Source organism: Nomascus leucogenys, chromosome 7b, assembly GCF_006542625.1.
Source record: "Nomascus leucogenys isolate Asia chromosome 7b, Asia_NLE_v1, whole genome shotgun sequence".
NCBI lineage: Eukaryota > Metazoa > Chordata > Mammalia > Primates > Hylobatidae > Nomascus > Nomascus leucogenys.
This window is the reverse complement of record NC_044387.1, coordinates 13,040,266-13,054,503: the sequence shown is the minus strand read 5'-3', so window position 1 is coordinate 13,054,503 and position 14,238 is coordinate 13,040,266. Positions and strand designations below refer to the sequence as shown.

At 55.6% G+C, this 14,238-nt stretch overlaps 1 protein-coding gene across 2 annotated transcripts in view; it reads left to right on the top strand.

Annotated features, from left to right (window-relative positions):
* The window catches only part of CYTH4 (cytohesin 4), a 31,890-nt gene extending 18,131 nt beyond the window's left edge, over positions 1–13,759 (top strand). For both annotated transcript variants that reach the window (XM_030815615.1, XM_030815616.1), the window contains exons 8-13: positions 1,513–1,661; positions 7,570–7,681; positions 9,383–9,459; positions 9,850–9,921; positions 10,414–10,568; positions 11,847–13,759. In XM_030815615.1, coding sequence (XP_030671475.1) covers positions 1,513–1,661; positions 7,570–7,681; positions 9,383–9,459; positions 9,850–9,921; positions 10,414–10,568; positions 11,847–11,919 — 638 coding nt within the window. In that variant the 3' untranslated portion in view covers positions 11,920–13,759. The remainder of the gene's footprint in view (positions 1–1,512; positions 1,662–7,569; positions 7,682–9,382; positions 9,460–9,849; positions 9,922–10,413; positions 10,569–11,846) is intronic.
* Positions 13,760–14,238: the final 479 nt, after the last annotated feature.

The window sequence follows — 14,238 nt, the reverse complement described above, 5'->3', positions numbered from 1 at the left end:
TGGAGTGCAATGGTGTGATCTCAGCTCACTGCAACCTCCGCCTCCCGGGTTCATGCAATTCTCCTGCCTCAGCCTCCCAAGTAGCTGGGATTACAGGTGCCCACCACCATGCCTAGCTAATTTTTTGTGTTTTTAGTAGAGACGGGGTTTCACCATGTTGGACAGGCTGGTCTCGAACTCCTGACCTCAGGTGATCCGCCCGCCTCAGCCTCCCACATTGCCGAGATTACAGGCATAAGCCACCACACCAAGCCAAAGTTACTCAATCCATACATCAACGGTTTGAGGTCAGTAGTCTTCTCATCCCTCCCTGACGCATGGAATATAGCTTCAGAGAGATGAAATGACTTGTCCGCGAGCACGCCACCTCCTGGCTGTGTCCATGGACAAACCTTCCAGAACATTTGCTCTATTTTGTGGTTAGATCTTAAGTTAGTGTTTGTTTGCTTGTTTATTATCTGTCACAAGTCTAAACGTCCTGCAAGGGCAGGGACCCTGTCAGACCCATGATCAATGACTCCCAGGCCCACAGCACAGAGTATGTACTCAATAAATAGTTGTAGGTAGGAAAGAAGGCATCTTAAAGCACCAGATTTGAATCACAGTCCAATTACTTCTTAATTTTGTAATGTTGGGCATATAGCTTAACTTCCTGTGCCTCGGTTTCCTCATCTGTAAAATGGGAGTGATAACAGGACCTGCCTCATAGGATGGGCATGGGGATGTGAGAGCTTAGCACAGGGCAAGCACCAACAACACTCGGTGCCACTGCTATCACAGATAGAATAATTGATGTTCCAGAACAGGCAGTTACTTCAAAGATTAACCTCTGAATGTCAAGGATGGGGAAGCTGAAGGTCAGAGAGGTCAAGTACTTCCCAAGGTCAACCAGAGAGTTGGAGACGCAGCTGAACTTCCCTGGCTCTGGATCCAGGGCCCAAATACTCGACAAAAGACCTCGCCAGAGTAGCAATTACCTCTCTTCCCAGCCATCAGCCCAGCCCTCCCTCCTGAGCGCTTGAAAGTCTGAATAATGGGAGAGGCGCTGGGGCTCAGGAGGAACGCCAGCAAGATTACAGAGCAGCAGTGGCTCAGCCCTGAACAGCGCTGCTAACAATGAGTGTTCTCCGAGTTCCAAGAGGCAAAGAACAGAGTGGGCAGGGGGCTGGAAGGGCTCTGCGGGGAGGAGGTCCCGAGCCGAGCAGTGGCTGAGCAAGAAGGAGGATTGAAGCGGAGAGGAGGGAAGGAAGGGCAGGCCTGGCAGGGGGTCCAGCAGGAGCCAAAGCACGGAGGTAGGAAGGGGCTCAGAAAGAGAGGCAGAGGTTAGTTTAAGAGGGGGTGGGGACCAGCAAGAGTGGGAGGGGAGGGGAGGCTGGGCCTCAAAGCCCAAGCCAGGTGGACAAGGTGGACCTTTGGGGCCTTGCAACGGCAGATTCTGGGCCCTAGAAGGGGCCGGGACAGAGGCAGGGAGAGTGGCCAGGACCAGAACTGTGACCGCTGTCCCCTCCGCAGACACCTGCTACGTGCTGTCCTTCTCCATCATCATGCTCAACACAAGCCTCCACAATCCCAACGTCCGGGACAGGCCGCCTTTCGAGCGCTTTGTGTCCATGAACCGCGGCATCAACAACGGTAGCGACCTGCCCGAGGACCAGCTGCGGGTGAGAGAGGCGCAGCCCACCCAGCCCGGCCGGGGGAATCCAGGAGGGACCTGTCCTTAGATGGATGGCCCGGGAGGGGCTCCTCTGAGATAGATAGCCCCCAGTGGGGACTCTGCTGATATGGCCCACCCAGGCTGTGACTGTCTTGAGAGGCACCATCACAAAGCGTGTTGGTCCTGAAACCCGCCTGCCCAAAAGAGGCCCCCATCTTGAGAAGGGTGTCCGAGATAGACCACCCAGGAGGTCCACCCAGATTTAAGCCGTTGGGGGACTCTGGGCAGCCATCTTTCACGTTTTCCCAAAAGGGTACCTCACACAGCCCAGGTCTATTTCTTAGAATAGAGATTCTTAGACGCTCAGCGTGCCGGGCCTGAAAACCCTCAGACTCTGTCCTTTAGAAAGGAGGAAACTGAGGTCTTCCACAAGGCCCTGCTTGAGCCAGGGAGCCAAGAAGGAGCCAACCTCCGGTCACTTCCTCAAACAGCCTGCACCCCTGCCACACCACGCCAGGCTCTGCGCCCAGCACGGGGGCCCCAGGGATGAATCAACCACATATGCTGCCCTGACCAAGTTCAGGGTCTGGTGGGAGGACCATACACATGTGAATTACAAGGCTGCATGATTCATGCCGTGCTTGCTGTGGGGGTGGAGCTCTGGAGACGCAGATCTGCTGTCACTGCGGCTGTCATTGCTCTGGGGGCAGGGAAGGGTGCCATCCTGGAAGTCTCCACAGAGGAGGTGACTTCTGAACTGGGCCTTGAAGGTTACATGGGAGTGCTCCCAGAGGAGAAGCCGGGAAAGGACATTTCAAAAAGAAGAAGTGGCCAGAACGGAGGCGTGTCCTGGTTGGGAAAGGAGAGGTGTCCAGTGTGGCCGAGGTGTGGTATATATGCACAGTAGTGGGTGACAGGGTGGGGCCAGAGGGTCCAGGGCTTCCAATGACAGCTTCAGGAGTTTACCTGTTTCCTATGGGCCACAGGGAGCCAGGGGGAATTCATAAGAACAGGAAGGAGAGATTCAGAGCCTGGCTTAGGAAAAATGAATGGACAAATTCACTTCAGGGACTGGAGATGCCCCAGAGCCCCATGAGCTTCAATCCCCTCCATGGTCAGAGCCCAGCAGGAAGGGGCGGAGGGGGTGCGAACACCACCGTCCCAGCTCAGCACCAAGTATACCTCCTGCCTCCAAGGCTGGGGTGGAGCCTGGATCTGGAATGATTCTGGTGCCCCTCGGTGTTTGAGAACTGCCTCACCCTTAACCCACCTCTTGCCTGGTCCCAAGAGAAGAAAGTGCATCAGAGAGGAGCCACCCCGTAGCATGAGAGCTTGAGAGCTGGTTGGAGCTCAGGTCTACTCCCGTCTTCCCGGTTTGCCTGCTAGGTGACTTTGGGCAATGACTCACTGGAGTTGAAGCCACTATCCCCTCTGCCAGGAGAGTGGGGATAATAATACCTGCCACGGGGAGTAACTGTTTTAAATATTACGGGCAGAGCATGTGCCAGGTGTATAATACCTGCCTCCTGCATGGCTCCCCAGCTAAAATAGGACCTGTGGCTTAAGTCACTATGAAAAATAATTAATCATGAAAAAAGCCCCAGCATTTAGTAAAATGCCTGAAACATTTTAAAAGGCATTTGAGCATTGGTGATTCATTTCATTTGGGGTCCTCATGGTGCTATGAGGGCACACCGTGTCTGGCAGGGAATGAGTTAATTACCACCCAGCACTGGTCCTGCCGCTCTCCCAGGTGCCACATTATTGCCTCCAGCTCCCAGTGAGCCCTCTTCAGCATCTCCCTCCTTAGCTGTTTTTCCCAATTCAAGCCTTTTGTTAATAACAATGCACCGCATTTGTATGGAACTTGTAAGTTTCTTCTCACCAGGCTTTGGGGCCTATTATCTCAATTTAGCTTCAAAATCTGCCCGGGAGGTCTAGGAAGCCCTTATTATCCTCCTTGGCAGCCCAGAGAGGCAGACACAGACTAGGGGAAAGAACAGAGCGCCAGAGTCAGAACCGCCTCCAGTCCCGGCTACCCCACTTTCTGGTTGTGTGACCTTAGGAAAGTGGCTTGACCTCTCTGAGCCCCGGTTCATAGGATTAGTGCAGAAGTGTAAGGTATTCAGCCAAGTGCCTGGTGTAGTTGGAGTGGCTAATCAATCCTGAAGCTTCCCAGGTCAAAAAGAAACACACAGGCAGCTGTGTGGATTTGGTGATCCTCTTGCCTTCTGTCTGGGCCTCATTTTTCCCCACATGTAAAGCAAGGATTCAGTTTTAAGCACCTTCAGATAGTCGAAGGTCACCACTTTGCAGAAGGATTCTCCAATTTGGGCCCGTTAAGTGAGGAGGACATGTAATGCTTTTAAGTGGCCCAGTTTGCAAAATTAAATCTACATAGATGTGACCCAAAGAGAGGTCACCTCAAGGGTACAGAGACCACGAGGATGCGCAGCTGGGAAAGGCTGTGGAGAGGTGCACAGTGGTAGACAGGGGACAGGAGGGTTGAGCCAACCTTGCTCTGGCCATCCAGATGGGGAAGGGGCAGAGTCCCCAAGAAGCTCAGGGTGAAGGCACAGTGAGTTCAGACTCACAGGGATGGGAGGTCAAATCCCAGGTCTGCCCTTATGTCTGTGTGACCTTGGATGTGAGCCTCAGCTTCCTCATCTGCAAAGTGGGCTGATGATGCTGGCTTCATATTGTTTTCTGAGAAGCTGTCAGGTGCCTGGCACTTGGCAGGCCTTGAGAAAAGCTAGGAGAGGAACCACCCACCCCGAGGGCTGTGGGAGGGGGAGCTAGGGTGGAGGAGGCACAGGGGATGAGGGGACAAAGAACTCCACTCTCCGGTGTTACAGTTGGAGAAACTGAGGACCAGGCAGAGTAACAGTCTCCAAGTTCCAGGCATCTTCTGCCATAGGCAGCCCTGCACCTCCTGGGTCCTTGCCCAGGCCTCTTGGTCAGAATGGACTGTGAACAGGGCACAGTGCTAAGTACTTTACGTTCTTATTAAGTCATCCTGTCCCCAGTTTACAGCAGAGGACACTGAGCTCCATGAGAGGTAGCTGGCCAGAAGTCTCATAGTTTATGAGGAATCCTGATTCAAACCCATGATTGACTTCAGCGCCTATCCCTCTGCAGAGGCCAGAAGCCAAGATTTGGGGATGGAGGACTTGGCTGTGCTTTCCAGCTACCAGTTACTTCCTAGCTAGGGGAATCTCAATTCATGTCACTGAAAAGATCAGAGATCGATCTGCCTTCAGAAATGTTGCCTTCAGGTTCAGCTAGATCCAGGTGCCCAGTGACATCAGGGCCCAATCCAGTTGCCCCATCTCTCAGCATCCCCCTCCTCTGTGTTAATTTCTCTCTTAAACCAGCTCTGCCCAGGTGTGGCAGAGATGGCCCGGCCTTCCCGTGCCCTCACAGTCCTCCTCCTCAGCAGTTTCAGCTAAAGTCCCAGGATTAATGCTTATTGGCTGGCTTGGGCCTGAACTGAACTCCCTGAACTGCGGCTAGCAAGATAAAATGCTCTAATCAGCCAGATGTGAGTCATTCACCCCCTCCTGGAGCCTGGGGCTAGGGACCTGTGGGTGTCAACCCTGCCAAGTGACCTGGACAGAACACAGAGGAGCAGAGACTCCCCAGAGGGAAACTGAGGAGGTGGGGGTGGAGGGACACAGAGCCAGCGGGGGCACCAGAAGGAGGCCCTTGCATTTCTGCACATCCACCCAGCCAGGAGAAGACAGCTAGGCCCAGGGGTTTGGCGGCAGTGCATGCAGGGCGCTTTCTTGTAGGAGAGGCTGGTGTCTACAGGGGACAGGAAACGTGGGTGAACTCAGCCGTTTTCTTTGCGGGGGCAGAATGTACAGGCTGATACAGTGACCGCAGAAGCTGCTGTGTCCCCCTGTGGGTTTTGTGGCAGTTAAGACCCCCTGTCTGCCCCCCTGCACAGCTCCTTGGGCTTCCAAATATTTGTCTGTGCTGACAGCTTTGTTGATAGGGCCTTCCTGTTTCAGGCCCTTGTTCAACCAGCCAGTGCCACCTGGGAATTCCTGGGGATTTATGTAGGGGCTTCCCAGAGAGAAACTGGTGCCTGCTCTTCCCCACCCCCATAGCCCCACAGCCAGATTGAGCCCAGGGAAGCCACTCCCAGCCCACCCCTGACTCTGGACCCCTGAGATCTGAGGTCAGAAAGGACCTTAAAGAACCAGCAAGCTCCATTTCTAAAACTTTGAGAGAGTCAAATGATACTTGTGAGACTTTTCATTTAAAATCTCAAAGAAAGCATCTGAACAGAAACATCTGAGCAGCAGCACACACAAACACAGCGGAAGGAAATGATTTCATCCTCTGAGATAACACTGCGCTTGCTTTTAATAAGCAGAAATGGGCAGTTTAGAATGGTTCTCCAAACACTTGGCAATCTAGGCAGGTTGCTCATAGAACGCAATATCTCGTGGCAGGAGATTCAAAGCACACAGGGGTGATCTGGCACCAGCGGCCACACCTTGCCCACAGGGAACTTGCAGACCTGGCTTACTTACCTCCGGCGACAAAGAGCTCATTACCCTACAAGGCTGCTCTCCCACATGTCACCAGCTCTTACTGCCAGAAAGGCTTCCGTGGAAACTGCAGTCTGCTTTCTGGGAACTCCCCAGACCCCACCCGGGCCCATCCAGCATAGGCCTGCTTAGGAGAGGGGCTTTTGAGAGTCACAGCCAGCATCCCACCCTGGGCTCTCCCTCAGCTGGGCTTCTCAACACGAAGTGGCCTATCCTCCTCCCTGGTGGCTCCTCAGTGGCCCCTCAACTCAGGGACCTCTCTGCTGCTGCACCTAAGCAGGAAAGGACCCTCCTACCATGGCTTTTGCCAAGGTTGCTGTGCCCCAGAGACAGAGAGACAGAGAGAGAATACGTGTGTTTTTGTGTGTCTGTGTCTGTGTAAGCATGCATATGTGTGTGAGCATGCATGTATATATGTGTGCATGTATATTGTCAGTGTGCATGCACGTATGTGGAAGAGTGCATGTATATGCACGCAAGCATGCATGTGTGTGAGCGTGCATGTATATAAGTGTGCATGTATGTGCGTAAGTGTGCATGTGTGTACGTGTATGTGTGAGCGTGTATGTATACGTGTGTGCATGTATGTGTGCATAAGCATGCATGTATGTGTGAGCATGCATGTATATGTGTGCATATATGTGTGAGTGTGCTTGCATGTATAAGTATGCATGTATGTGTGAGCATGCATGTGTGTGAGTGTGCACGTATGTGTGTGAGTGTGCATGAGTGTGCATGCATATAAGTGTGCATGTGTGTGAGCATGCATGTGTGTGTTCATGTATGTGTGAGCATGCATGTATATGTGTGCATATATGTGTGAGTGTGCTTGCACGTGTAAGTATGCATGTATGTGTGAGCATGCGTGTGTGAGTGTGCATGTATGTGTGTGAGTATGCATGCATGTGTGTGCATGTATGTATGAGTGTGCATGCATATAAGTGTGCATGTGTGTGAGCATGCATGTGTGTGCATGTATGTGTGAGCATGCATTTATATAAGTGTGCATGCATGTGTGTGAATGTGCATACACGTGCATATGCGTGAGTGTGCACGTGTGTGCAAGCATGTATGTTTGTATATGTGTGTGTTTGAGGGGCTGATACCTGCTCGCTCTGCCCTGCAGTAGCACAGAGGGAAGCGTGACGGGGGTGGTGGGGTGGCAAGGCCAGGGCCAGGCTGAATGGAGGGAACCAGGGAGGGGCTCACCAAGAAAAGCCCAGGGACCAGGATAAACAGGTGAAGAAAGGGTATGTCTGCAGGTGAGTGACTTGCTCAAGGCCACACAGGCCAGGCCTAGGCCTTGGACTCGGGTGGACTCACAGCCAGGTCTTTCTCTCCCTTGTCTTGGGGCAGAACCTCTTTGACAGCATCAAGAGTGAGCCATTCTCCATCCCTGAGGACGACGGCAATGACCTCACTCACACCTTCTTCAACCCAGACCGGGAGGGCTGGCTGCTCAAGCTGGGTGAGAGACCGACAGACACACGTCGTCGCACACTCATGCACGCGTGGGCACGCATCGTCACACACACACTCTTGCGTGCGCGGGCACACATCGTTGCATGCACACTCCTGGACACACAGGCCCACAGCTGACACGAGGCTCACATGCATCCTGGGGGATGGAGTTGGATAGCCCCAGGTCTCCCGGCCCCCAGTGCAGCCGTCTGCCTGCCCCATCCATCCATCTGTCCTGAGAAGGAAGGGAGCCAGTGGTGGGGCCTGAGCTGTAAGCCGGGCGAGAGGCAGACAGACCCACTGACAAACGCTTCAGCTGCGGTTCTGTTTCTCTCTCCCCAGAAGAATGGGGAGAGAAGTCATAGCAGGAAGTACCATTTGTTCAGAACCTACTGAGATCAGGCAAGGTGCTGGTCTACCCTACAGCCGAACAGTAAAGTCAGGGATCTGCCTGAGGCCACACAGCCAGCCAGGGGCAGATATGAGGGGGCAGAGGGTTAGGTTCCCTAAAGGAGGGGAGGAAGGATGACAGGATGTGGCTTAGGGGGAGGCTCCCTTCAAGCCGACTGGGGGCAGGGAGGGCCTGCACCCTGCAGAGAGCGGCTGGGGTGGGAGCTGCAGTAATAGTGGCTGCAGAGTCCAGCAGGGCAACCCCAGTGCCCGGCCGCCTGCCCCTGCCTCCCACACACACTTCCGGAAGCCTCTCCAGCAGGGACAGCCCAGCCGGGGACAGCACCTCCAGGGCAGGTGAGGACAGACGCCTCATGTTGAAGCAGGGGTCTCAACCTGGCTCACCTCCAGCAACATTGAGCCTCCAGCACTTCCTGTCTACCAAGCCCCGTGCCAGTCCTGCCCAGAACCCCCAGGAGCCCCCGAGCCCTCTGACTCTCCACACCACACCCCAGTCCATCCGCCTCCAGAGCACTCAGCCTCCTGTCCTGCCCCAGCCACGTGCTGTCCGCCCCCAAGAAGCTCTATGTCATAAATCCCAACTCAGATGGGAGAGGGGGCCTCAGAGTCACCCAGCCCTGGGCCCAAACCCCAGCTCCTCCACCCAAGTACTGATGGTCAGGTTCTTCAGCCTCAGTTTCTGTAGCTGTAAGATGGGGAGAATGATCTCTGGGAGGGTTAAATGTGCAGCAAAATGGCCAAGAGTTGGGCTCTGGGACTAGGACATGGGGATTCGAATCCCAGCTCTGCTGCTGAACCGTAGGCAGGCGATTTTACCTCTCCATGACTGTTTCCTCATCTGTAAAATGGGGTTAAAAATGATCTCCTCTTCATACGTGGTTATGAGGATTAATAAGTAATATTTTTTAAAACCTCTAGAGCAGCGCCTGGCAAATGCAGGATGAAATGCTTAGCACAGTGCCAGGCAGGGACCAAGCTAAAGAATGAAGCAATGGATGACGGTAGCCAGGAAGAGCAGGGAATGGCCATTTCCTAGGACCTGGCCATTCCTAGGACCTGATCACGGAGGCCACCCAAACGCCAGCTCAAGCAGCTCCAGGGAAGCCTGGGGGTGACAGGAGCCACTAAGGTTCTTGTTTGAGAAAGGGATAGATGTTGGGGGGAGGTGTGGTGGACGAGGGTTAGGGCACTCAGCTGGGGGTCCAGGGGAAAGCATCCAAGGCCCTGCCCTTCCCTGGAGGAGGTGTCAGTGGCCCAGCAGGAGGACTGACCAGCTTGCTACATTGGCCTTGCACAGGGGGCCGCGTGAAGACGTGGAAACGGCGCTGGTTCATCCTGACCGACAACTGCCTCTACTACTTCGAGTTCACCACTGTGAGCAGGGGTCCCCTGGGCCTTCCCCTGTCCCGGCCCCTCCCGCACAACCCCCTTCCCAACTCCCACTGAGCAGTCAACTAACACAGCTTTGGATCCTTTGAGATCATTCAGTTCCCTTCCATGCCCATTTTATAGATGGGGAAAACAGATACACAGAGGAGGGCCAGGCCAAGGTCCTAGGCAGAGCCCAGGCTTAAAGCTAGGCCTCCTAACTTCCAGCCAGAGCTCTTCACATGCTGCTTCTAACTTCCGTCCCCCTATGGCTGGACAGTCTCAGAAGATGAGCACGCTCCTCTTTGAGTTTGGGGAGCCCTACACATTCACACCCTGCCTTGGGCCTCAGGGTTCTGCTTCCTGACCCTGACCCTCCTTCCCCTTTCCCTGTAGGACAAGGAGCCACGGGGAATCATACCTCTTGAGAACCTCTCGGTGCAGAAGGTGGACGACCCCAAGAAGCCAGTAGGTGTTCAGGTTGCCGGGCCCCGAGGCTGGAGCCACTGGGAAATTTCCTAAACAGAATGTGGGGAGAGAGCCTGAGGCTGGGCTCTCCAGGAAGCCAGGCTGTGCCCCTTACGCCTTCTCTGTGGCTCAGGGCTGCCTTCTCTCCCTCCCGGGGCCACGGACAGTGGGAAAAGGTCAATGGCAGTCCAAGGACGTGGTTGTCCCCTGTTGTCCCACACAGGCCGACTGGCTGGATGGCCCTGAGTAAGCTCCGCTCCGTTCAGAACCTCAGTGAGCCCACATGTCACGTGGGGACTTTAGGGAGGATGGTGGATTCAGGAGCCTGGCACAGAGAGAGTGCTCAGTGTGGGAGCAGCAGCTCCTGCCCCTTCGCCTGTCGTAGGGCTGTCACGCTGATCAGGGACACTAGTGTCTGGGCCTCTCTGAGCCTCCTGGAGGGCCCACCCAGCCTCCCTCTCTTCCCACCCTTGCCTGGCCACCTCCCCACAGTTCTGCCTGGAGCTCTACAACCCCAGCTGCCGAGGCCAGAAAATCAAGGCCTGCAAGACCGATGGCGACGGCAGGGTGGTGGAGGGCAAGCACGAGTCGTACCGGATCTCAGCCACCAGTGCCGAGGAACGTGACCAGTGGATCCAGGCGATCCGGTAAGGGGTGCCCAGGTCTGGGGACAGCTTCCCGTCACCTTCCAGAAGGCCCTGCTTCTTTTGGGTCTTGCTTCCTTATCTGTAAAGGGAGCTAACTCCAGTCTCTCCCTCCTGTTTCTGGCTGGCAAACCCCTTCCACCCATATTCCATGGGTCCTTTCTGTGTGCCTGGCACCAGGCCAGGCCCCAGGACACAGGGAAGGGAGAGACCACCTGCATGGGGTTGGTGGGAGAATAGAGCAAAGAGTTGCACATAAAGCTCTTGCCCCGCCCTTGCCTGGCACGTGGTGAGTGCTCTCATTGGCATCACTATCCAAAGTGGCCTGGGAAGGACCTGGTGGAGGTGGAGGTGGAGGGAAGGGCTTTCCAGATAAACTTCCAGGTAAAAGGACCCGGACCCGTGTAGGCAACCAGCAGGCAGCTACCTGCACAGCATCTCGGAGTCTGAGTGAGGCTAAGCAGTGTGGGAGCTGAAACTGCTGAGCATGGCAAGCCACAGCCACTGTAGTGAAGAGCTTCGGTTTCTCCTGGGGCACTGGGGAGCCATAGACTGATAAATAGGGAGGGGTGGCTGGGTGAGGAAAGCCAAAGTGTTAGGGACTGGTTCTGTGGTGCCACCAACAGGAGAGACATGAGGAAGATGCATCTGGTAAAGGGCAAGATGGCAAACCTGCTCAAGGCTTGACTCTGAGCCAGCCCAAGACATTGGTGAGGGTGAGGCCTGGTGGCCAGAGGAAGGCAGAAGTGGTTGCTGGGCAGTGGCCGTGTCCTGGGACTTGCAGGGTCTTTTCCCCTGGGCCTTGCAGTGGAGCATCCTGTGAGGCTGCCAGGCAGACCCATTCTCACCTCCATCTTACAGATGAGGAAACTGAGGCCCAGAGATGGGAGGGACCTGCCCAGGCCACAGAACCAGGGACAGAGCAGGGTCCAACAGGCCGGTCTGCCAGCTCCACCCCAAGCTCTTCCCATCACCTTCCGAAGGTCGCCAGTGGGAGCCTGGAGAGGGGCCCAGAGATATTTGGGAGTAGAATTCCCAAGGCTCTCAGCTCCTGATCGGAGGCCTCACCCACCCTGGCCCTGCCCATGGGACACTGGGCTAGGCTAGCAAGTCTGGACTCACCCTGGCACAGCCCTTGTTGGGTCCATCTGGCATTTCCCCTGTGGCAGAGCAGGCTGACACCTCCCTGGGAGTCCCATGCCCCTGATACAAGCCCTGGGAGAGCAGACTCCCTTGATGGCCAGTCCAGCCCTGAAATCTGTCCTCCCACTCTCATTCTAGAGCCAGCATCACCCGTGTCCCCTTCTATGACCTGGTCTCTACTCGGAAGAAGAAGATTGCCAGCAAGCACTGAGATTCCTGGAGGTGGCACTGGAAGTGGCACTGGGGGCTGGTCACCCTGAGAGTCCCAACGCCTGCAGCGCCTGGAGACCCACCTCCACCCCAGTGCACTCTTTTGGGCCACAGACATCATTGCTCTGTCAGTTACCTCGAGCTGACTCTAGAGGGGAAGGCAGAGCTCAGGAGGGTAGGTGGGAGCTGCAGTGGGCTGAGTCCAGCAATGAGGCCCCCTGGCCTGGGCACCCGGCTGCAGGCCCCTGCCCTACATGCACTACAGGAAGGGATGAGGAGAGCAGCCACAGGAAAACCAGCCCCAGAATGCTGCATCTTCTCTTCTCTCTGGACTTCGGTGTCCTCAGCTCTGAAGGCGCTCTCTGCACTCAGATGCTGTCAGCCCTCAACGTAGGAGGGGGCCGTGGGGTCCCTAAGTGCTTCTTCTCCCTGGCAAGGCTTTTCCTTTTCAGGGATATCTCTGCCAGCCCCTCCCCTGTCCTCAGGTTGGGCTTGGCCCCCTCTGCCTGAGAGAGCTCAGCACACACACAGCTCAGACCCACGGACAGGACCCCGGGACAGAACCCCGGGAGCACTGCCCTAGGAGCCCGGACCCCACGAGCTCAGTCCCAGCTCCGCCTCTGACTCGCTGTGTGCCCTCTGCCAAGTCATGCCCATTCTCTAGTTCTTGCAAAACTGCAGTATTTGGACTAGAAACGTCTTAGCCCCTGCTAGCCCTGTGTTCCAGCTTCCAGCTGGAGATGGCAGCCCTTGTTTACGGAGCCTGGGCAGACTCTGGATTCAACGTTGCTGGGGAGAGAAGAGCAGTATAGACCCCACCTTCCAGGATGTCCATTTCGGGGAGAGGAGCAGGTAGGACCCTCAAGAAAATGACGGAGAACATCCCAGACAGACGGGACTCGAGCAGGATGGGTGCTATATCCAAGAAGCCAAGAAGAGAGAGTTTAGTGCACTGTGGTTACCAGGAGGGCTGCCTGGAGGCAGTGGCTGAGCCAGCAAGTAACACAGAGCTCATGCTTAGAGAGGCAGAGTCTTGGCCATGGCTTTCCTGCAAGACCACTGACCAGCAGTCCCGTGGTGATAAAGGGCAGCCCGGCGGGTCCCAGCATCTCGAGACCCTCTGCAGCAGTATCATCAGAGTAGAGCTGACTTCCAGTACCCGGGGAAGCCAGCTCTGTCTCCAGGGAGGCCTGGCCTGGAGGAGGAGTCCACTAACAGGAAACACTTCTCACCCCCTCACATAGGCCAAGGGGAGCCCCTGGAGGGAAATTCCTTGGCAGGGGAACAGGAAATGTGGTCGCCTCTGCCCCACTGCCAGCCTGAGTGGGCAAAGAAGCATGTGGATCCCCCGGAAGGAACCGCAGCTCGCGAGGCGCCTCTCCTCGTCCCCACCCACGCCCACATTTGCACACCTTCCACAGGGTCAGGATGGAGTAGCTGCCTTGCGAGGTGGTGAGACTCCTGTCTCTGGAGGTCTGCAAGCACCTGGTAGTGATTTGCACCAGACAAGGTCTGGGTTGGGTGTCTGCACGAGGAGACCTTGTGGGACATTTGAGGACATCCACAGATTCTTGCCAGCCTGTGAACTAAGCCCTGCCTCTGTCACCTCATTGGTCCATGAAGGAGCAGCCAGGAGTGGTGGAAGGAGCACTGGGCTAGGGGTCAAGGGTCAGAGATTCTGTCCTGCTCCTGGGATACACTGGCTACTCCCTTAGTCTACTCCCTTCCCCTCTCTGGTCCTCAGCTTCCTCCATCATGGAGGGGATGGGATCATGGATTTTCTGGGCATAAGTGGCTGTTCTGGGAGTCACTCCAAAGAGAGAATAAAACTCTTGATCCAACTCGTGAGTGGGCTCTGACCTCTCTGTGACTGCGGCTGCCACCTTGACCCCACCGGGCCCTCCACCTCTGTCCCTGTCCCAGTGGAGGGCAGGAGGGCCAGGCAGGGAAGCTGGTCACTCAGAGGGCCCTAGGACCCCATCCCCGGGACATTGGCACAGGAGCCATCCCCAGGGGCTGGACAGCCAATGGGGCTTCCACAGAGCAGGTGCAGACAAGCTGGTTCTGACAAGCCCAGGGAAAGGCAAAAGGACTTTCCAGCAGGCAATGCTGCCTAAAGATAGAAAGAGTCGCTGCCGGTCAGGCGTGATGGCTCACACCTGTAATCCCAACACTCTGGGAGGCCGACGTGGGAGGATCACTTGAGGTCAGGAGTTCGAGACCAGCCTGGCCAACATGGTGAAATCCTGTCTCTACTAAAAATACAAAAATTAGCTGGGCATGGTGGTGGGTGCCTGTAATCCCAGCTACTCAGGAGGCT